Source organism: Pinus tabuliformis, chromosome 7 (genome assembly GCF_031772625.1).
Source record: "Pinus tabuliformis cultivar Carrire ecotype Pingquan chromosome 7, CPIR1, whole genome shotgun sequence".
Lineage (NCBI taxonomy): Eukaryota > Viridiplantae > Streptophyta > Pinopsida > Pinales > Pinaceae > Pinus > Pinus tabuliformis.
Window position 1 is genome coordinate 1,695,113,462 of NC_142293.1, and position 20,572 is coordinate 1,695,134,033.

General features: G+C 34.6%; 1 protein-coding gene across 1 annotated transcript; it reads left to right on the forward strand.

Annotated features, from left to right (window-relative positions):
• The first annotated feature begins 18,172 nt into the window (after positions 1 to 18,172).
• On the forward strand, positions 18,173 to 19,456 carry LOC149255045 (uncharacterized). The gene has a single exon (XM_089454933.1). It carries the CDS (start codon positions 18,173 to 18,175, stop codon positions 19,454 to 19,456), a length of 1,284 nt encoding a protein of 427 aa, XP_089311059.1.
• Positions 19,457 to 20,572: the final 1,116 nt, after the last annotated feature.

Consider the following 20,572-nt stretch of genomic DNA (forward strand, 5'->3'; position numbering starts at 1 on the left):
AGAATGCTATCATCCATGAATTAATTTATGCATTTCAATGTGAAGATATTCTTTTGCCCTTTTTTTCAAATCTTTGAAAAAAATCTCTAACATCTCATGTTATCACTTTAACCTTCTCAACCTCTGGCAGTAAAGGCATACTTGATTATATCCATTCAGATGTGTGGGGTCCAACTCCTACAACGTCATATGGTGGCTCATCTTATTTTGTATCATTCATTGATGACTTTTCTCGGAAAGTTTGGGTCTTCATGTTGAAAAAGAAGTCTGATGTTTTTACAGTTTTCAAGCAGTTTAGAGCATTGGTAGAAAACAGCACTGGTAGAACTATAAAATGTTTAAGAACTGACAATGGTGGTGAGTTTTCCTCCAAGGAGTTTGACAGCTATTGCAAGGATGCAGGGATCGAAACACATAAGACCAAGATTTATACTCCTCAGCAGAATGGAGTTGCTGAACGCATGAACAGGACTCTTCTAGAGAGAGCAAGGTGTATGCTGAGTAACGCCGGGTTGCCGAAGGAGTTGTGGACGGAAGCAGTGGCAACCGCTTGTTATGTGATAAAGCGATCTCCATCAACGGCAATAGACTGCAAGGTTCCGCAAGAGGTATGGACAGGACACCCTTGTGACTATTCTAAACTCAGAGTGTTTGGTTGTGATGCATATGCTCTAGTGCCTAAACATCAGCGAACTAAATTAGATCCAAAGTCTAAAAGGTATATCTTTGTTGGGTATGGTGATGGAACGAAGGGATTTAGATTGTGGGATCCTACTACCCGCAAAATCATCATCAACAGAGATGTAAGGTTTAATGAATCCTCTCTTGTACAGTTAGATGTAGATAGAAGATTGAAACAGGATGATGTATCTGATTTCCAGCATATTCAGTTTGACAACATTTCTAATGATAGTCATAACGACCATAGTTCAGATTCTAGTCATGAACAGGTTTCAGAATCAGATTATGAACAGGGTTTAGATGGAGGACATGAACAGGTCTCAGATGGCGATCATGAAGAAATTCCTACAGTTGATAGACAGCCAGTTGTGGAAGCACCAGAAACATTCTTAAGGAGATCTACAAGGATCAAACGCCGTCCGAGAAGGTATGATGATTCAGTTGCTTTGATCGCTAATGATGATGAACCTTTGTGTTATCAGGAAGCTGTAGAAGGTTCAAATAGTGACAAATGGAAAGCAGCCATGAAGGAAGAAATGATGGCCTTAGGTAAGAATGGCACGTGGGATCTGGTTGAACTTCCCAAAGGCAGGAAAATCGTGGGATGCAAGTGGGTGTTCAAGCTGAAACGGGGTGTGAATGATACGGAAGACAGGTACAAAGCTCGGCTGGTTGCAAAAGGGTTTTCTCAGAAAGCTGGCATAGACTTTCATGAGATATTTTCACCAGTGGTTAAAATTGTTTCAGTTAGAATTGTGTTAGCATTAGTGGCTTTGTTTGATTTGGAGTTGCAGCAGTTAGATGTTAAGACTGCATTTCTACATGGTGATTTAGATGAGGAAATATATATGGAACAACCGGAAGGGTTTGTTCAGCATCGCAATGCGAAATTTGTCTGCAGGCTCAAGAAGTCATTATATGGCCTGAAGCAGTCGCCTCGACAATGGTATAAGAAGTTTGATTCTTTCATGTTGAGTCAGAAATATGTAAGAAGTGAATATGATGATTGTGTTTATTTTAAGCAGTTAAATAATGGCATGTTCATTATCTTAGTGTTGTATGTTGATGATATGATTTTAGCAAGCAAAATCATTGAAGAAATCAACAGGTTGAAGACTCAGATGGCAAGGACGTTTGATATGAAAGATCTAGGAGCGGCAAGACAGATTTTGGGCATGGAGATTTTCAGAGACAGGAGCAATGGTAAGCTGTGGCTATCACAACAGAAGTATGTTGAGAAAATAATTTTGAGGTTTGGTATGAACAATGTGAAGCCTGTGTCAGTCCCTTTAGCTTCCCATTTTAAGCTTTCTTCGAGTTTATGTCCTAATACAGATGAAGAAAAGGATTATATGTCTCGAATTCCTTATGCCAATGTAGTAGGATGTTTGATGTATGCGATGGTGTGTACGCGACCAGATATTTATCATGCAGTTGGGGTTGTTAGCAGGTACATGGCAAATCCGGGTAAAGAGCACTGGTCAGCAGTAAAATGGGTGCTTCGGCACTTGAGAGGCACAAGTAGTTATTGTATTTCTTACAATAAGAGTAGTGAATTTGTTTGCGGATATGTTGATTCCGATTTTGCAGGTGATTTGGATAAGAGAAGATCAACTTCAGGGTACGTCTTTACTCTTGCAGGTGGAGCTATAAGCTGGATGTCAAAGCTACAGAATATTGTTGCTTTATCCACTACTGAAGCAGAATACATTGCTGCTTCTCATGCTTGTAAAGAGGCGGTTTGGTTGAAAGGTTTGCTTGGTGAGTTTGGTAGGTTACAGGATAACATCAGGTTACTTTGTGACAGTCAAAGTGCAATACATTTGGCTAAGAATCCAGCCTATCATAGTAAGTCAAAGCATATTCCAATCAAATATCATTTTGTAAGACATGTTATCACTGAAAGGGGAGTTTCTCTTGAAAAGGTGCATACAAAGGAGAACTGTGCAGACATGTTCACGAAACCAGTTTTGTTGGAGAAGCTACGCTGGTGTTTGGCTTCTCTTGGCTTGCAGAAAAGATAAAATAATAATAACAGGGCATCAGGCAAATTGTTGTCAAGGTGGAGATTGTTGAGATTTTTCTGTTTTAGTCAAATAGGCAAAAATCTCTGAAGGATGACAACAATAGGGATTCAGTTCCTAGATTATCTCCAGGTTGTTGGGAGGGAGTTAATGCCTCCTATATTTGATGTGAGGGAGTTATGAGGCTGTTAGATTCTCTATGCTATATAACAGGCAGTCATTCGGATGATTTGCTAATAGAATGTGAGGATTTCATGATGTAATCTCCTAATTTGATTAATAAAATTCCTGATGCCTATGTTTGGTGGATGTAGCCCAGATTGGTTGGGTGAACCACGTTAAAAGCTGTGTCTTATGTGCTTGTTGATTTATTCTGCTATTGTGTTTAATTCATTTTTCTGTGCACCTGATCCAACACTAATAAAAATAATTTTCACTAATGTCGACCAATCTTAAATTATATATAACTCTTTAATCTTATTAATGGGCTAATACTTATTAAAATATAACTATGTATTTGAATGGATAGTAAATTATCTCATGCTATTAATAGTTCCTTTATCATATACATGAATTTGAATGGATCATAAATTTACCTTTAACAATTTTTTTACCACATTAAAATTCCAAATTAAGTAAAATTTTAAACATTTTTACTCTTTACTAAAGCCAATGTCATTTCTTAAATCAAAGGAAAAAAAGGTTAATTCAATACAATGAATCCAAAATCTTACTCTAAAATCTTTTAATATTTCTTTTAACTAAATATTTGTAAAATGGATCTTTAAAAGGAAAAGCCATATCCTCGGATATATTAAAATCTTTAAAGACATAAATATTTCCACATCAAAGTTGTAATATTTAAAAATATTAATTTGATGTAGTTTTATTATAAATTTTGTTATCATGCCATGTAAAAAACATCATTAAATCTAATATTGATATTATAATATTAATATTATTAAATTTAATATAATATTCAATCTGTCATATTATAATATATATTAACTCTAGATATATATGGAGGGAAGAACAAAGATAGAGTGATGGAGGTGGAGATATAGAGGGAGTCAAAAGGGAGAGGAGGAGATACAATGAAGGAGAGGGAGGAGGAGGAATGAAAAGAGAGACAGAGAGGAGTGAGAGAGGGAGAGAAGGGTAAGAGAGATAGGGGGAGACACAAAGATGGAGGGGTGAGGGACAGTGACAAGGTTGGAGGGCAGATAGAGAGGGAGAGAGATAGTGACAAGGTTAGAGAGAGAGAGAGAGTGAGTGGGTGACAAGGTTAGAGGGCAGAGAGAGAGAGAGAGAGAGAGAGAGATGGTGGGAGAGAGAGGGAGGTAGGAGAGAAAGGGAGAGAGGGGAAGGACCATAGAGAGGACTTGAGAGAGAGGAGGAGAGAGGGAGGGATATAGAGATAGAGTTGGAGGGGGAGAGACGAAATGAAGAAGAACGACATAGAGAGAGAAAAGTGGAGAGAGAGAGAGAGAGAAAGGGAGTGAAAAGGGAGAGACAGATAGAGAGTGTGTATGTTTTGGGGTGAGATAGAGAGACAAAGAAGGAGAGATTGAAGGAAGGGGCAAGAGAATGAGAGAGGAGAGAGGGAGGGAGATAGTGACAGAGTTGGAGGGTGAAGAGAAAGGGGGAGGGAGATAGAGTGATATGGGATAGAAAGGGACACAGAGGAAGGAAGAGAGAGAGAGGACATGACAAAGAGGAGCGAGGTAGGGAGAGAGAGGGAGTTGGAGGGGGGGAGAGAGGTAGGTAATACAAAATACATAAAGAGAGAAAAGTGGAGAGAGAGAGAGAGGTATTTATAAGGTAGAGAAAGGGAGGAATAAAGGAGAGTAGGAGGGAAGAGAAGTAGAAGGTGGAGAGAGGGAGAGGGAGAGTAAGAGGGAGGGAAAGATATATAGATATGGAGAAAGAATGTGTAAGCTTTGGGGGTGATAAAGAGAGACAAAGGAGAGGCAAAGGGAGATAGAGATATAGATGGGAGGTGAAGAGAGGGAAGAAGAGAGAGAGAGAGAGGGAGGGATGGAGAGATGAATATATATGGAGAGAGTGTGTGTGTGTTTAGGGGCAAGCGTGGCGGGGGGGGGGGGGGTTGGTGAGATACAGAGACAAAGGAGGAGAGATGAAGGGAGATATAAATATAAATGGAGGGAGGAGAGAGGGATAAGATGTCTTGCACACGATTCATTGATTTCAATGTAGATGATGATGTATAATCTTATTTGATTGCTTGCACTAGATGCATTGATTTTAGTGTAGATGTTCATTTCTAATTATATTTTATTGTTTGCACTATATGCATTGATTTCAGTGTAGATGTTTATTTCTAATCCTATTTGATTGCTTGCTCTAGATGCATTGATTTCAGTGTAGATGGTGATTTCTAATCCTATTTGATTGTTTGCACTAGATGCATTGATTTCAGTGTAGATGTTGATTTCTAATTATATTTGATTTCTTTCACTATATGCATTGATTTCAATGTAGATGTTGATTTCTAATCTTATTTGATTGCTTGCATTAGACACATTAATTTCAGTGTAGATGTTGTTTTCTAATCCTATTTGATTTCTCGCATTAGATGGATTAGATGTTGTTAATCTTGAGACTGTAAATTATTAAAAATATTTTTCAAGATTAGATGGAGGGGAGAGAGAGGGAAGAATATTTCTTGCACTAGATGCATTGATTTCAGTGTAGATGATGTTTTCTTAGAATTATATTCAATTGCTTGCACTAGATGCATTGATTTCAGTGTAGATGTTGATTTCTAATCCTATTTGATTTCTTTCTCTAGATGCATTATTTTAGTGTAGATGTTGATTTCTAATCCTTTTTTATTGCTTGCACTAGATGCATTTATTTCAATGTAGATTTGGATTTCTAATCCTATTTGATTGCTTTCACTGGATGCATTGATTTTAGTGTAGATGTTGATTTCTAATTTCATTTGATTGCTTGCATTAGATGCATTGATTTTAGTGTAGATGTTGTTTTCTAATCTTATTTGATTTCTTTCATTAGATGCATTATATGTTGTTAATCTTGATGTTGTAGATTATTAAGAAAAAATATTTTCAAGATATATTGTAATACCTAAAAGGACACTATTAAGAATTAATTAGCTGTCAAAAGTTGTGATACCTAGAATTAAAATGAAATAGATGTGCAAAATCAATCCTCCTGAAAAGTGCAAATTAATCCTTCATAAGATTGTCTCCCTTCTACATCACCAACTAATTACTAATAGACAATTACATATATTCAAAATATATTCAAAATTACTAATAGATAATTTCATATAATAATGTATTCATAATATTTATAAGAGGAAAAGATATATTTATAAACATTCAAAACAAATCAAAATATTCTTGAAGGAGATGTGATAATTGTTTGGAGAAATAAATAATGTAAATATTTTATAATTCTAGCCACTCATTAAAAAATTTCAAAAATACATTATTTCTTGACTTTTTTGAATAGACTATAGATAAAAAATCATCAAAATATTCTTGAAGGAAATAAATTATTTCAAACATTAGCAAAGAAAAAAATTATTTCAAGAGTAATCTTGACGCAATAAATTATTAAAACTACTCTTCAAGATATATTTAGTAATACCTGGAGGGACACTATTGATAATTAATTAGTTTTCAGAAGTTGTGATACTTAAAATTAAATGAAATAGATGTGAAGTGTCAATCCTCCTACAAATTATTGACAAGATTGTCTTCAATAATAGAGTTAAGGCTTCTGTGATCCATATCGGTTTTAGAGAAGATTCTTCGGCGAAAATCACATGGAAACTCATTTGTCGACGCGTTTCGAACCAACTAGTGTGGTTCATCGTCAGGACAAGTTGAAGAAACAGATCCAGTCCAGCAAGTTAAATAGTCCAAGCAGAGACTCCAACAGCTACAAAGGATTAACGGTTAATTTCTGACTCTAGAACCCAGGTTAAATTATTTCATTATTTTAATAATATTATTATTATTTATAACCAAGTAAATATGAATTAACGGTTAGTTTTTTAATAAAACTTTTATATATATATATATATATATATATATATATATATATATATATATATATAAATCTTAATTAAAATAATAATAATCAGTTAGGAATAATAAATTAAACACTAGGTTGGTATAAAAGTTAATTAAATTGTTGTATATTAATTTGATTAAAATTAATTATCATTAATATTTACTATTTTTAATTTCATAGAAATAAGGTGAATTAGGTATAAATAAACAAGATTAAAGGTTAGTAATACCTATATTTATTTAAATTATGTATATATATTTAATAAAATAAGATTATTTAATTAAAATAATATGTATAAATTGACCAATGGCTAATATAAGGACCATGGTCAAATTAAGTTATAATGGGTGAAAGTGATTAAAATTAGTGTTAATAGTTAGTTAGAGGGTAATATTTAATAAACAAATTAATGGTTATTAATACCTATATTTATTTAAATTATGTACATATATAAAATAAAATTATTCTTAATAAGTTATAATGGGTGAAAGTAAATTAGTTAAAAGATAATATTTAATAATTTGAGCTACTACGAAATCAAAAGGAAGGTAAGACTAAATTATATTTATATAAAAATGTAAATTATTGGTTAGTTTTTAATTCATTTATTTCTTTACATTATTACTTATATATATATATATATATATATATATATATATATATATATATTATATTAAAATAATAATAATCAAATGTAAAGGTTATGATTAATATTAGTGTTAATAGTTAGTTAGAGGGTAATATTTAATAAACAAATTAATGGTTATTAATACCTATATTTATTTAAATTATGTACATATATAAAATAAAATTATTCTTAATAAGTTATAATGGGTGAAAGTAAATTAGTTAAAAGATAATATTTAATAATTTGAGCTACTACGAAATCAAAAGGAAGGTAAGACTAAATTATATTTATATAAAAATGTAAATTATTGGTTAGTTTTTAATTCATTTATTTCTTTACATTATTACTTATATATATATATATATATATATATATATATTAAAATAATAATAATCAAATGTAAAGGTTATGATTAATAAAATAGCTAACAGGCTAGTATAAAAAGTTAAATTTAAAGTAAATTATTCATTATATTATTATTATTAATTGCTATTTTATTTAATGGAGTTAGGTACAAACAAACACATAAATGGTTAGTAATTCTTTAATTTATTTAAATTATGAATAAAATTATTTCTTTGTTAAAATAAAATAAATTATAAATAAATACTATACATTTAAAATAATATGCTAATATAAGGACCATGGTCGAAAATAGGTGAAGTAATTATTATTAGTATTAATAGTCCGTTTAAAAGATATTATTTATTAAATATGAGCTATTTAAAATAATGAAAAAAAAAAAAAAAAAAACCACAGAGGACTAGGAGGAGAGGGCTGGGATCCAACACCTACTGACTTTCCAACCATCCTCTCTATTGAGATTGCTTGGTCTCTTTTCAATCTCAAGCGCTTCCCTGAATTTACGATGATGGAACTGCGAAACCCTAGCAATCACACTGGCTTCTTCAATACAAACATGATGATTGGTTTTTTCAGCATGCTCAGCCAAAGCGGAAGACTTAGATCTCCTGTGATTCAGATCCACTGCGTGCTCGCTAATCCTTTGATTAATGGAGCGACCAGTCTCCCCAATATAGGGGGTCCCACAGGAACAAGGGATCATATAAACGCCCTTCATATCCTTAGGGTCGATGGGATCCTTTACTGATCTGAGGGACATACGAATGGTGCTCAGGGGCCTAAAGGAAACATGGATACTATGTCTCCTGAGAATCCTACCAATTCTATCCGTGGTCCCTTGAACATACGGGAGATGGACACCAGGAACACGATCTTTCGGTTCTCGTTTAGCCAAAGAATTCCTGGAAGCTTTAAGGAAAGCCCTTTGACCCATGTATCTACTGTAACCATTCTCCACGAAAACATCCAGCATATGGGATTTTCTTTCTCAAAGCTCTCCTTATCCGAGATCCTCAGGGCCCGAGTAGCAAGGGTACTGAGAACACCCATCTTTTGAGCTGGGAAATGGTGGGAACTGGCATGAAGATACTGCTCTGTATGAGTTTTCTTATGAAAGACTCGATGGGCAAGGGAACCATCCTCATTCCTAGAAATAAGGATATCAAGGAAAGGAAGACATCCCTCAACCTCTTGCTCCTTGGTGAACTTAATGGCTGAGGATTGCCTATTGAGATGATCAAAGAAGAGATCAAGCTCAACCTGGCCATGAGACCAGATGACATTGGTGTCATCCACATATCTCTTCCATAGCTTAGGCAGGAGCCGAGAAGAGCTCAGAGCCCTGGACTCAAAATCTTCCATAAACAGATTAGCAACAACAGGGGAGAGGGGGGATCCCATTGCAACCCCACATCTAAGATTTTCTTCCTTCTTCATCACCAACTAATTATTAATAGACAATTACATACACATAAAAATATAACACAACAACTCTAACATTCAAAAAACATTATCATACAACTCCAAACAAATAAACACATAAACCACTCAAAGGATCCAAACAAACATGTACAAACCATTCAACCCAAGCAACACAAACTAAATTAAAGAAGATAATGATATGGTCATGCCAAACAAAGAAATCATAATGTGAATTTTGAAGTTAATCTCAAACATATACATAATAATGATAATCTAAAAATGTGACATTGTTTCCCTCAAGTGGAACCAACTTAGTTCCATCTAACAATGGATATATCATTCGCCGAGAGGTATCAAATCCCTCGAGGTGCAAACCTTTTCTCAAATTCTACACTCCAAAAAGAAGGTTTGCACCTCGAGGGATTCGATCCCTCTCGGTGCATGACAGATCCAGTGTTAAATGGATCTAAGTTGGTTTTTAGAACAATTTGTATACCATGTGGTCCTTCAATAAGGCTTTATGTACCATTAAAAAGGATTTTGACTTATTTCTTTGATCTAACCTTTCCTTTTCATGCTTCTTTACGGCTATAATGTACTTGGCATCATTATGGGGTTGTGTTACTGCAAAAATGGTACAATTGATGGAAAGTAACACGGGAAGGCTTCTAAGCTTTTGGTCTCATTCTATATGTCAGGCAAAATATTGCTTCCACGGTTCAAATAAACGTTGAATTTTAACTTTTCGAGCCACTTGATTTTGGAATTTTGATTTCTAGGTACATTGTCGTGCTTCCCAACACAGATTGGGTGAAAAAATTTCACATTGTATTCACTGACAGGATGTGACAGTCTCCAAAATTTCACAGTTTCATAAGTTTGTCGTCTTTTGTCACAATTTCTTTTCTTCAAAGGTGTGAAAGTACAAATTCTATCGCACTTTCTTTGTCCAGCTCCTCGATCTCTCATCCTTGACCTCTCACAACCCTTTCTATTCTTCATGAGCACAAAAAAATTAAAATGATACTCTCCTTGGAGTCTTATGTAGCCTGGTGATCTGATACCATGTTAAAGAATGAAAAACATGGAGAAAATTACCTTTCTCATTTTTATGAAAAACTTAAATAAGATTACATAGGAGACATCAACAATAAATGATTAGAGTAAAAATAACCAGAAACTTAACTAAACTGGAACTGACTATGACGCTTGGGGTAATAACTATGGCACCCAATAGTTGGTTGGAATTAGATTATCCAATAGTCTGCCTCAGACTCCATGACCAAACATTGGGTAGCTTCATGGTGAATCCACGTTAATGACTAATGGGCAAAGACATCATTTTTCAGTGGTACCATCTCCTCGATTTTCTATGCTCAAGTTTCATCCCTACCATAACCAGAAAGATGCTTTTAGTTGGTATGACTTCCTTGACAAGGTATACTCATGTCACAAATATACCCATAGTTTTGAAAACCTAGTTCAATTGTTACACATATTGTACATTATACTACCTTTGCAAAGAAACAAGTTATATTTAAATACATCCCAACCATTTGGTCAAGGCATGAAGTCCAAACTTACTCCATATCTCAGTCATCTCAAGCCATTTTTCATAACATGCAAACATTGGTTCCACCTTACTGGAGTCGTGTTTTTCATTCATCGTTCTTGTTGCATTAACATATAATGCTTTTAAAATAAAACGATACTACTCCATCGTTGAAGTCTTTCTTTCACAGTTGTGACAAACCCTAAATTCTTGAAATAGTCCCCTAACTGGATTCACTCCTATAGTTGACTATTCTACTTATTCTAGGACTTACAACATATATGCAAGGTGGTTTAACATAACCTTGTAATCAACTCTCAGTCACACAATAACCATACAACATCATAGGTTTGTCCTCTTCGCTCATGGACTCCGCCTTATTTTGTATTTACTGCTAATCAAGTCTATGTTTCATTTGCCATGCTTACCATTTTCCATGTTCCTAACATGCAATGATGCTCCCCTTACCCTCCAATTTGACTTAGGATGCCAACTAGACTTAGAGAACATAATGGGTTTTCACTCTGAACTAAACTCTGTAACCCTATGCCAACACATAGTTTTTATATTGTATTTGAAACGATATTGTCCTATATATAAAGTCAAGACCAAGGCACAAGTGTTGCATGAAATACATGCTTCTTTATATAAAAGCACAACCACATTAATAAAGGTGGTTGATATATGCCTATATCAATCACATGCACAACCACATTAGTAACTGCGATTGAAATACGTCGATAGGCATTAATGGTATTGATTTAATATTTATATTGATATCAACTTTCATAAATATATAATAATAAAAATAATATCATAAAATAATTATTATATTATAAAATGATAGTAGTAATAATAATAAACAACCTAAGGGATTAATAAACCTAAACGATATGTATTATAAACGCTTAGGATTGAAACCTAAGGATTATCTAATAACAATAATAATAAACACAAGAGACTAATATTATAAACCAAAGGGATTAATATTATTATTAACTAATAGTAATTATAATATTTATTAACAAGAGTCTACATAGTAGCTAGTCCTTGCCACTTAGCGAAATTAGATGGAAAGAGTTGCACACTTTAATAATAAATAATTAGATGTTCAAATGTGGTAGATAAGAAAAATAAGAACATAGTGAAGATGCAAGGTCATCGATAATTAAATCTTGGTTGAAAGTCGTAGACAAGAGAAATATGCAAGTCAATATACCCCAACAAATATATGCCTAATAAAAAAATTTGCAAATTGTCAATTGTCAGACGATTGTCGAGAAGAAAAATATGTTACTTGTAAAGGATTAATAAAACATCTACATTGACATAAGAACGACAATATCCAAGTCAATAATTAAATCTATGGTTGTAGACATTGCCATCTATGTTAACACAGATTGGATTTCGACTCTAATATAACTATACCCATTATATAACTCCCTTTTTATAATATTCATCTTAATATTTTTAAAATGCTTGTATGTATTTATTTCCCTTTTTTATAATAATCATCTTAATATTTATAAAATGCTTGTATGTATCTATTTTATGTTAAAAAACATATTTAATGTATTAATTTTTTAAAAATAGAAAAAAAAAGTTTTTTTTTTTTAGTTAAGACTAACCTAAGTACCCATGGGGGATTTGAACCAGTGACCTATCGCAAAGAGTGCCTTAACAACGCACCCATTCACCATCAATCCAAAGCCCCGTGGGCAAAAAAAAAAAGAGGTTATTTAAATATAGAATAAAAATATAATTAATTTATAATTAAACATATATTTAAAATGTTAATTAATTTTTTTTAAAATTGTAATAGCTAAAATAAATTCTATGTTTCAATCCTATCTAATTTAATAATAATATGGTAATAGAGACTTATTATATGTTTCAATCATGTATAATTTAGTTTGATATTTGTGGATACTTGTTATTTGTTTGGATCTAGTTGCATTAAATATAATGTCCTCTCATTTGATACATTAAATAAGATAACCATTACAAGATGTAATAGAACATATATTTGAATTCAATCTTCAAATTCACAGTCAATAGTATCTAAGATAAATGTTAATTTTTTTTGGAAAAAAATAAAAAAATATTTTTCAAAGTTACACTTTGTTAAATTGAAAAATATTTCACATTTTTAACCGAATTATCCTAATACCCATTGCATAATATTTCTTAGCTACAAGGATAATAAATATGTACAACAAAATCACGCTACAATGTTATACAATTTAACTTGTTCATGTTGTACCTATGAATATGTACATAATCACACAGAATATTGATTTTACATCTAAATGCTATTTAAGGAAAAATTAATAATATTATGCTAAATATGTACAACAAGACCATACTATAATTTTATATAATTTAAATTGCTCATGATGTACCTATGAATATGTAGATAATCACAAAGAAAAATGATTTTAGATCTACATGTTATTTAAGGGAACAAAATTTTATTCTGGTGTGGAAAGAAGATTTCTAATCAATCTTGATGGAGACATTGATTATAAAAATAAAATTTATTTTATTTTATCATTTTTCACTTTAAATTTATCATTTGTTCTTCTAACAATAATTTACAAAAAACTTAGCAAATCATTTTTTCTTCTAACAATAATTTACAAGAAACTTAGCAATCAAAATAAAATTTTGCATAGATGACATATTATGCATATGATGATGCCAAAACTGGATGAAAGGAAATGTAATAGGGTGAAAGCATGGAATTGGGTTACACATTTTGGCGAAAGAGGGTGTGTTTGGGTGGAAAAACAATGGCTCGATCGAGCCTTTTTTGAACGCTCGATAAATCTCATTGGTCTCTAAAACAAAAGCTCGATCGAGCCCTTTATATATATATATATACCAATCCCACAATCAGAGTGTGCCATTTGCAAAGACCACAAGAGTTCAACTGATAGTTTGAGAATAACTCGATAAATCTCATTGGTCTCTAAAACAAAAGCTCGATCGAGCCCTTTATATATATATATACCAATCCCACAATCAGAGTGTGCCATTTGCAAAGACCACAAGAGTTCAACTGATAGTTTGAGAATAACTCGACCAAGATTATTGGAGCTCGATCGAGCAATGGAGCCTTCAAATCAATCTCACCAGTCACCCTGCCAACATCGTAGAGGCTCAAACGAAGGCACATACTCTATTCTTTGTCTTTCTTATTTAAATTTTTTTGCAAAATGTAATAAATTAATTAAAAAAACAACCATGTACAAATTCGATGAAAGCATACAAAACTACGAACACCACAAAAAACCCTTGAAATTTTTTTAGAAAATCACAAAACCAACCAAGAAAACCATAAAAAAAACCTTCAAAACAACTTAGAAAACCAAAAAACCAACCTAGAAAACCATAAAAAAAAACTCTTCAAAACAACCTAGAAAACAGTTCAAAACCACAAAAAACGATAATTTAGGTTTTAAATTTGTTTCTTACTTGCAATGCCTTATGTATTAAATGCATATTTTCTTATTTTAAATGGCAAAAACATTTTTTTCCTAATTATTTTAGGTTTTAAAATTTTTTAAAATAAATTTTAATTTTTTTTGTTATTTAAAATGCATTTTAAATTTCTACAAATTTGACCAAAAATATATTCCAAAATACTCTGAAACATAAACAAACAAAACTGTAACCAATAAATAAGTAAATTAAGGGTTTGAGATTGACATCATAAATATGATTGTTCATAGTAAACCTCTATTTATAAAATGAGAAATTTTATTTTATTTTATTATTTTAAATTTAAATTAATTTATATTTTAAATATTTTTTTAAATAATAAATATAATACGATTCTAGATTTAAAAATAAAATATTAATCTTTAAAGTAAAAAATATAAAAATATAAAATTTTGTTACTATATAATATATAATATACTATCATGTCACTATATATAATTATAACCTTTTACATAACATATATATAACTATATAACATAACATAATATCCATCGCCTTGACCTCTGCTCTGAGCATGGCCCTCAGCCATGAACCTCTACTCTACGCGTGGCCTCCACAAATGAACACAGCTAAGCGCATGCCCTCCGCCATGTATCTGCGGGTTGGCTGTAAGTTTCATAAATGATCTGACGACATCTGCGGGTTGGCTGTAAGTTTCATAAATGATCTGACGACATCTCCTTATGTTTATGGCCCCCACCACAGTTTTGTCGTGTGGTAATTTATTTTGCCTGGCATACGAAGCTACAATGTAATTCTTAGAGCAGCCACGTATCAATCCGAAGTAGCTCCAATCCTTCATCCTGTCCATAGCTTGTTTTGCCTCCACGCGTCGAGACCTATCGGGACACGAGTCTGGAATGGAATGTCATTCCAAGCTTTGTTAAATTGAGGTTTATTCTGTGTCATGAGGTTTCCTTTCTGGCCACCCTCCTTTGGAGGGAAGTTTTTCCCTCCTTAGGTACAGTCCTCTTCAGGATTTCTTTCACAGGGATTCTTGTCTGATCTTCCTTCAGTTTTTACCTCTGTTTCCGATAAGCAGTGGGTTTATTTTGAGTTTATGTAAGCTTTCGAGAGTTTTGTTAAATCTTTTTTCCCATTTTTAACCTCTGATATATTCCAGTAGGCCGTGTCTTTTTTCTTTTTCTTGTGTATGTGGGTGGTTTTAAGAGTTTGTCTAGGCGCTCAGCTCCGGAGGCTTTGCTAGTTCTAGCATTCTACATATTCCTGAGGGCTTTGCATGGAGTATGAGGTAAGTTGACCTGTTCCCTATTTAAAATGTATACAATGCATCTAGTATAATAATTTTTTAAAAGGATGTCTTCCATATCGTGATTTTTCTGGCGTTCAGTTATATCATGGAAAGTAGACATGTCTATAGTTTGGATAGCTTTGTTCACTGAAGGTATTAAACTAATAATAAAAGAGGATTTTTCGTCTAAATTTCCATGCTTACTCCTTTCAAAATTCTGTATTATTTATCTACCCTGTGTAGATTTTCATTGCAGAATAGGTAATTGTTGGTGCAAATGTTATGGTTGTTTTTGTTGTTGTCCAGATTTCTCTTAATATTCCCTGTTTTTATTTTGCTAGTAGTCTCCTGTCCTTTCCACTAGGCTATCTGTTGTTATCCTTGGACTTTCTTGGCTATCTTCTTTGAAGGCTGGCCAAAACTAGCTTAGTTTCGGCTTCTGGTTTTTGGCCTCGACTCTTCGGTGATGGCCGGAAGTTCGGGTCTTTCCGGTGCCGTCTTTCTTTTCCAAATTTTCTATCAGGAGAGCGGGTGGGAGGAAGGCGCTGGAAGGTAGCGGATGGAACGTCTGGCACGTGAGAATTTCTCTATCCGTCGACGAATTATCCCAATTTCTATCACATTCCGAGTAACTTTTCCGCAATTAATGGTCACATCGCTCTCGTCAGTTTTTTGTACCTGCAGGAAGACTTTTTCCCTTACATGAAGGATTTCCCATAAGGTGGCGAGGATCCTGTCAGTTTTTCCCTTTTAAAATAATCCCCTTCCGTATTTCTTCTACACTTTCCTTATCTGGCTAGCGTACGTCATTCTGTCTTCCCTTGCTTTCTGTGTCTCGTTGGTCTATCCACTTTTGGCCTTTGACGTATTAGTTGTACTACTGACGCCCGTTGTGATCATCTCGTGGCATACACGGAGATCCTCTCTGATGTGTTCGCGTCATCAGCGTTAGTGCGGGCCACTATAGAGGCGGAAAAGGCTTACGATGTTTTTTCCTGACAAGAGGGATGGCAATCTGTGTTGGAAAATTCAATTATCACTCCATCTTCCCTGGCGGCATGTGAAATAGAAGGTGGTGAAGATGAATTCCCGCGTCGTAGGAAGAAGCAACATCCTTTGAAAACCATTCTCCCTCCCTCAGCCTGCAAGCTTGACAATATTTTTCTAGCTGACAGAATTACAAGTCTCCAAAAAAGAGCTCTGGTAGGTCATTGGTACTTTCCGGATATGGAGGATTCCCAGATGTGTTCATGGCTGGGAAAATGATGGAATGACCTACTGGGATATATTCCTACTATTGTTAGATTAATGAAAGACTGGTATAGTTTTCACTTTCTTAATGAGAAAGACTTGGAGACTATTCGTTCTCTTCCTTGGGTTCATGGTAAGAGCTTTTTAGCTCTTCATCACTGGTACATAGGATATAACCCACTTAAAATACTCCTTCAAACAATCTTATCTCGGTTAAACTTCTGGGGCTTCCTATTGAACTATGGACCTGTGAGACATTATCTGAACTATGGACCTGTGAGACACTGTCTGATATTGGGAATGCAATTGGAAAATTTGTTTATGTAGACCCAAAGTGTTTGGGTGCCAAGGACAAGAGAGTTGCATGGATTCTTATAGAGAAAGAATATCGAGGGGGTTTTCCTGATCATATTGAGCTTCTATGGGGGGAATTAAATTTACATCAGAGATTGGATTTTTGGGGGGTTCCATTTCGATGCTCTTCTTGTCATAGAACAGGTCACCTGAAGGAGAATTGTCCTTTTCGTCGTGGGGAGAGGCAAAAGGAAAGGAAATATCAATACAAAGTTCAAAATTACCGGAAAGCAAGCTGAGGGACTCTGGTGGGGGTAGAATGTCATCAAATAACAGGTCTCCTTCATCAGGTATGGCTAAATCATTTTCTCCTTTTCTATCTCCTTCTTTGAGGCTTTGTGGTTTCCCTCGGAAGTGTCATCGCTCTACCTCATTTTCGCCTAAAAAGTCTTCTTCCTATGGTAAGGAAATAGACTCCCAGACTTTTTCCTTTCCTCCTGAGCCTTATCCATGTAGAGAAGTTCCCCTGCCATCCCCAATTCCTCATCCTATGGCAAATATTCCATCATCATCCCATATTACGTACATTCCATCATCCTCTCCTTCCCCTGTAAAATCTAACATTCCCTCAAAAGGGAAGGGTATTTGCTCTGATAGGACTCCTCCTTCCTCAAATGGGAAAGGTTTAAGTTCTGTTGGGACCCCTCAAAATTCAAAAGGAAAACTTCCATGCATCTCTGTAACTCCCCCAAACTCTCTGGTTATTTCTCCTACAAATTCTGTAGGAAGTGACTTGGATATCCTTCTGAAGAAGAAATCTCTGGATCTCTGCCCTCTTACTATTCATAAACCTGGTTCGGTTTCTTCTCCCCACATCAGTCCAAATTCTGCAAGCAACATCACTGTTAGAAGAAAGCAGAATAGAGGAACCAGACACTTCCGTGGTAGAACAGAAGGCACTATCCGAAATATGGACCACTCATTGATAGATATTCCTATTATTGACCTCTCAGAAAAAGGGCCCCTTGGAGCAAGACAGGCCAGAGATAGCCTAACATGACTCACATCATTTCAATGAACATAAGGGGTCTAGGGGCGGACCAGAAATTCTTAACCCTCAAATTCAAGAGACTATGCATGCTGCTGATGTCTCTATCAGATATTTCAGACGTATGTTTCCTCTCTGGCATATTGTAGCAACGAATGCTAATGGTTTATCCAGGGGACTAGTAATTCTATGGAATCCTTTATGGATATCGGCTAAGGCATATAAATGTTTTGCGGGGATTCTTCTGCTTGCAAATATTCGGGGTCTATCTGGTTCTATTCATGTGTTAAATATATATGCCCCTTACAAGGACCGTCGTCCTTTCTGGAACAGGTTTTTGTCCTCGGAATTTTTGGAACTTGACTCTCTTCTTATAGGGGGTGATTTAAACTGTACTTTGTGTAGTGATGAAGTTTGGGGAGGGGGTAAGAAGGCGGACCCTTTAGCTGGTTTTATAAAAGGGGCTATCCTCCATCACAATATGATTGATGTTTCCCCTCAACTAATGGGTCCTACATGGGACAATGGAAGACTTGGAGCATCCTATCTCGCCAAAAGACTAGACAGGTTTCTGATGAGTGACAAGCTGATGGTCCGTATGGGTAGGCCATTATCTAATATTATAAACTGTTTTATATCTGATCATAGACCCATTTCCTTACAATGGGGAAAAAGGAAGTTCAAGAAGGGTCTTCCATTTAAATTTAATAGAGTTTGGCTGGAGGACGAGGAGTTTAACGACCTTGTTAAGAATTTTTGGTCTACTTGTATCCCTATGGGGAATTTATCTCCATCCCAAGCCCTTTTGGATAACCTGCGTGATCTAAAGGTAAAGGTTAAGGCTTGGCAGGTGAAAAAGAAAAAATCCAACAGGGAAGCTTTGAAAGAGATTCAAGAGAATATGGATGCTTTGGCTGTCTTTTTGAAAGAAGGTAATCCCTCCTTGCAGATTCGCAGTAGTATTAATGAATTGGAAAAGAAAAGACACAAAATACTAGCAATCGAAGAAGCATCTTGGTTGAAGAGCAGGGCGTTATGGCTAAAGGAAGGAGATAGGAACACAAAGTTCTTCCACAGATTTGCAAACAATAGGAGGGAAATAAACTCTATTTGGGAAATCAAATCTGAAAGGGGAGGCTTGCTTCACTCACAGGAGGAAATTTCTAAGGAGGCAGAGGCTCATTTTGGAAATTCATACAAAAGGAACGAGAATTGCAGGATGGAGGACATACTATGGGGAATTGATCCTTTCCCCACTATGTTTGAGGATGAACAAAATAATGCTCTTTACCAGCCTGTGTCTGAAGATGAGCTTTTTCAAGTTATGAAGTCTTTCAAAAAAGATAAAAGTCCTGGCCCAGATGGCTAGACTATTGAGTTTTACATTCATTTCTTTGAACTTCTCAAGAAAGACATCTTGGCAATGGTGGAGGAATAGAGGCTGAAGGGATCTATCTATCCCCATATCTCGTCTACTTTCATAGCTCTCATTCTTAAAAAGAATAAAGCTTCTGTTTTCTCAGATTATAGACCAATTTCTCTCTGTAATGTGATATACAAAATTATCTCTAAGTTAATAGCAAACAGAATCCGTGGGACATTTTCAAAGTTTATATCTCTAGAGCAACATGGTTTTTTTAAGAACAAGGATATCATAGAGGCTGTGGCCAACACACAGGAGTGTTTACATTATTTACACACTAAAAAGTTGGATGCAACTATCCTTCAATTAGATTTAAAGAAAGCATATGATAGCCTAGATTGGGGTTTTCTAAGATGAATTTTATGCAAAGTAGGACTAAAAAATGAATGCATAAGTTGGATCATCGCCTGCGTGGAAAATGTCAATTTTGTTGTCCTTATTAATGGTCTCCCTACAAACTTCTTCTTAGCTGCCAGAGGTCTTCGACAGGGATGCTCCCTGTCCCCTCTTCTTTTCATCCTTGCAATGGATTCTTTAAGTCTACATATAAAAAGAGCTGTAAAAGATAATCAATACAGGCCATTAATGATTTGTCGGGGGAATTTTATTTCCCACAGTTTATTTGTGGATGACATCATGATCTTTGGTATGCTCTGCAGATTTTCTTGGGAATGCATTCATGGCATTCTAAAAATTTTTCAAAGAGCCTCAGGAATCCATATAAATGAAGGAAAATCTTCTTTCTATTCTGATGTAGAAGACAGGGATTCATTGGATTTTCTGAGTGTTCTGTTTAATATTGGAATAAAACCCATAAAGGAAGGTTTAAAATATCTGGGTTTTCATCTCAAACCAGCAGGTTACAAAAAAGCAGACTGGATGTGGTTATCTGATCGTTTCTTTAAAAGAATAGTAGGGTGGGAGTTTAAGTGTCTCTCCATTGCAGGCAGAGCGATTCTGGCACAATCTGTCCTGGCCCAGATGACAGTTTATTGGGCCCATCTATACTATATCCCATCTGGAGTTATTTCTATATTGAACAGATTGATGGAAAATTTCATA

What these genes read in the sequence shown, in the direction of transcription:
- LOC149255045 (XM_089454933.1), top strand. Translation starts at nt 18,173, where the DNA reads ATGCATGCTGCTGATGTCTCTATCAGATATTTCAGACGTATGTTTCCT.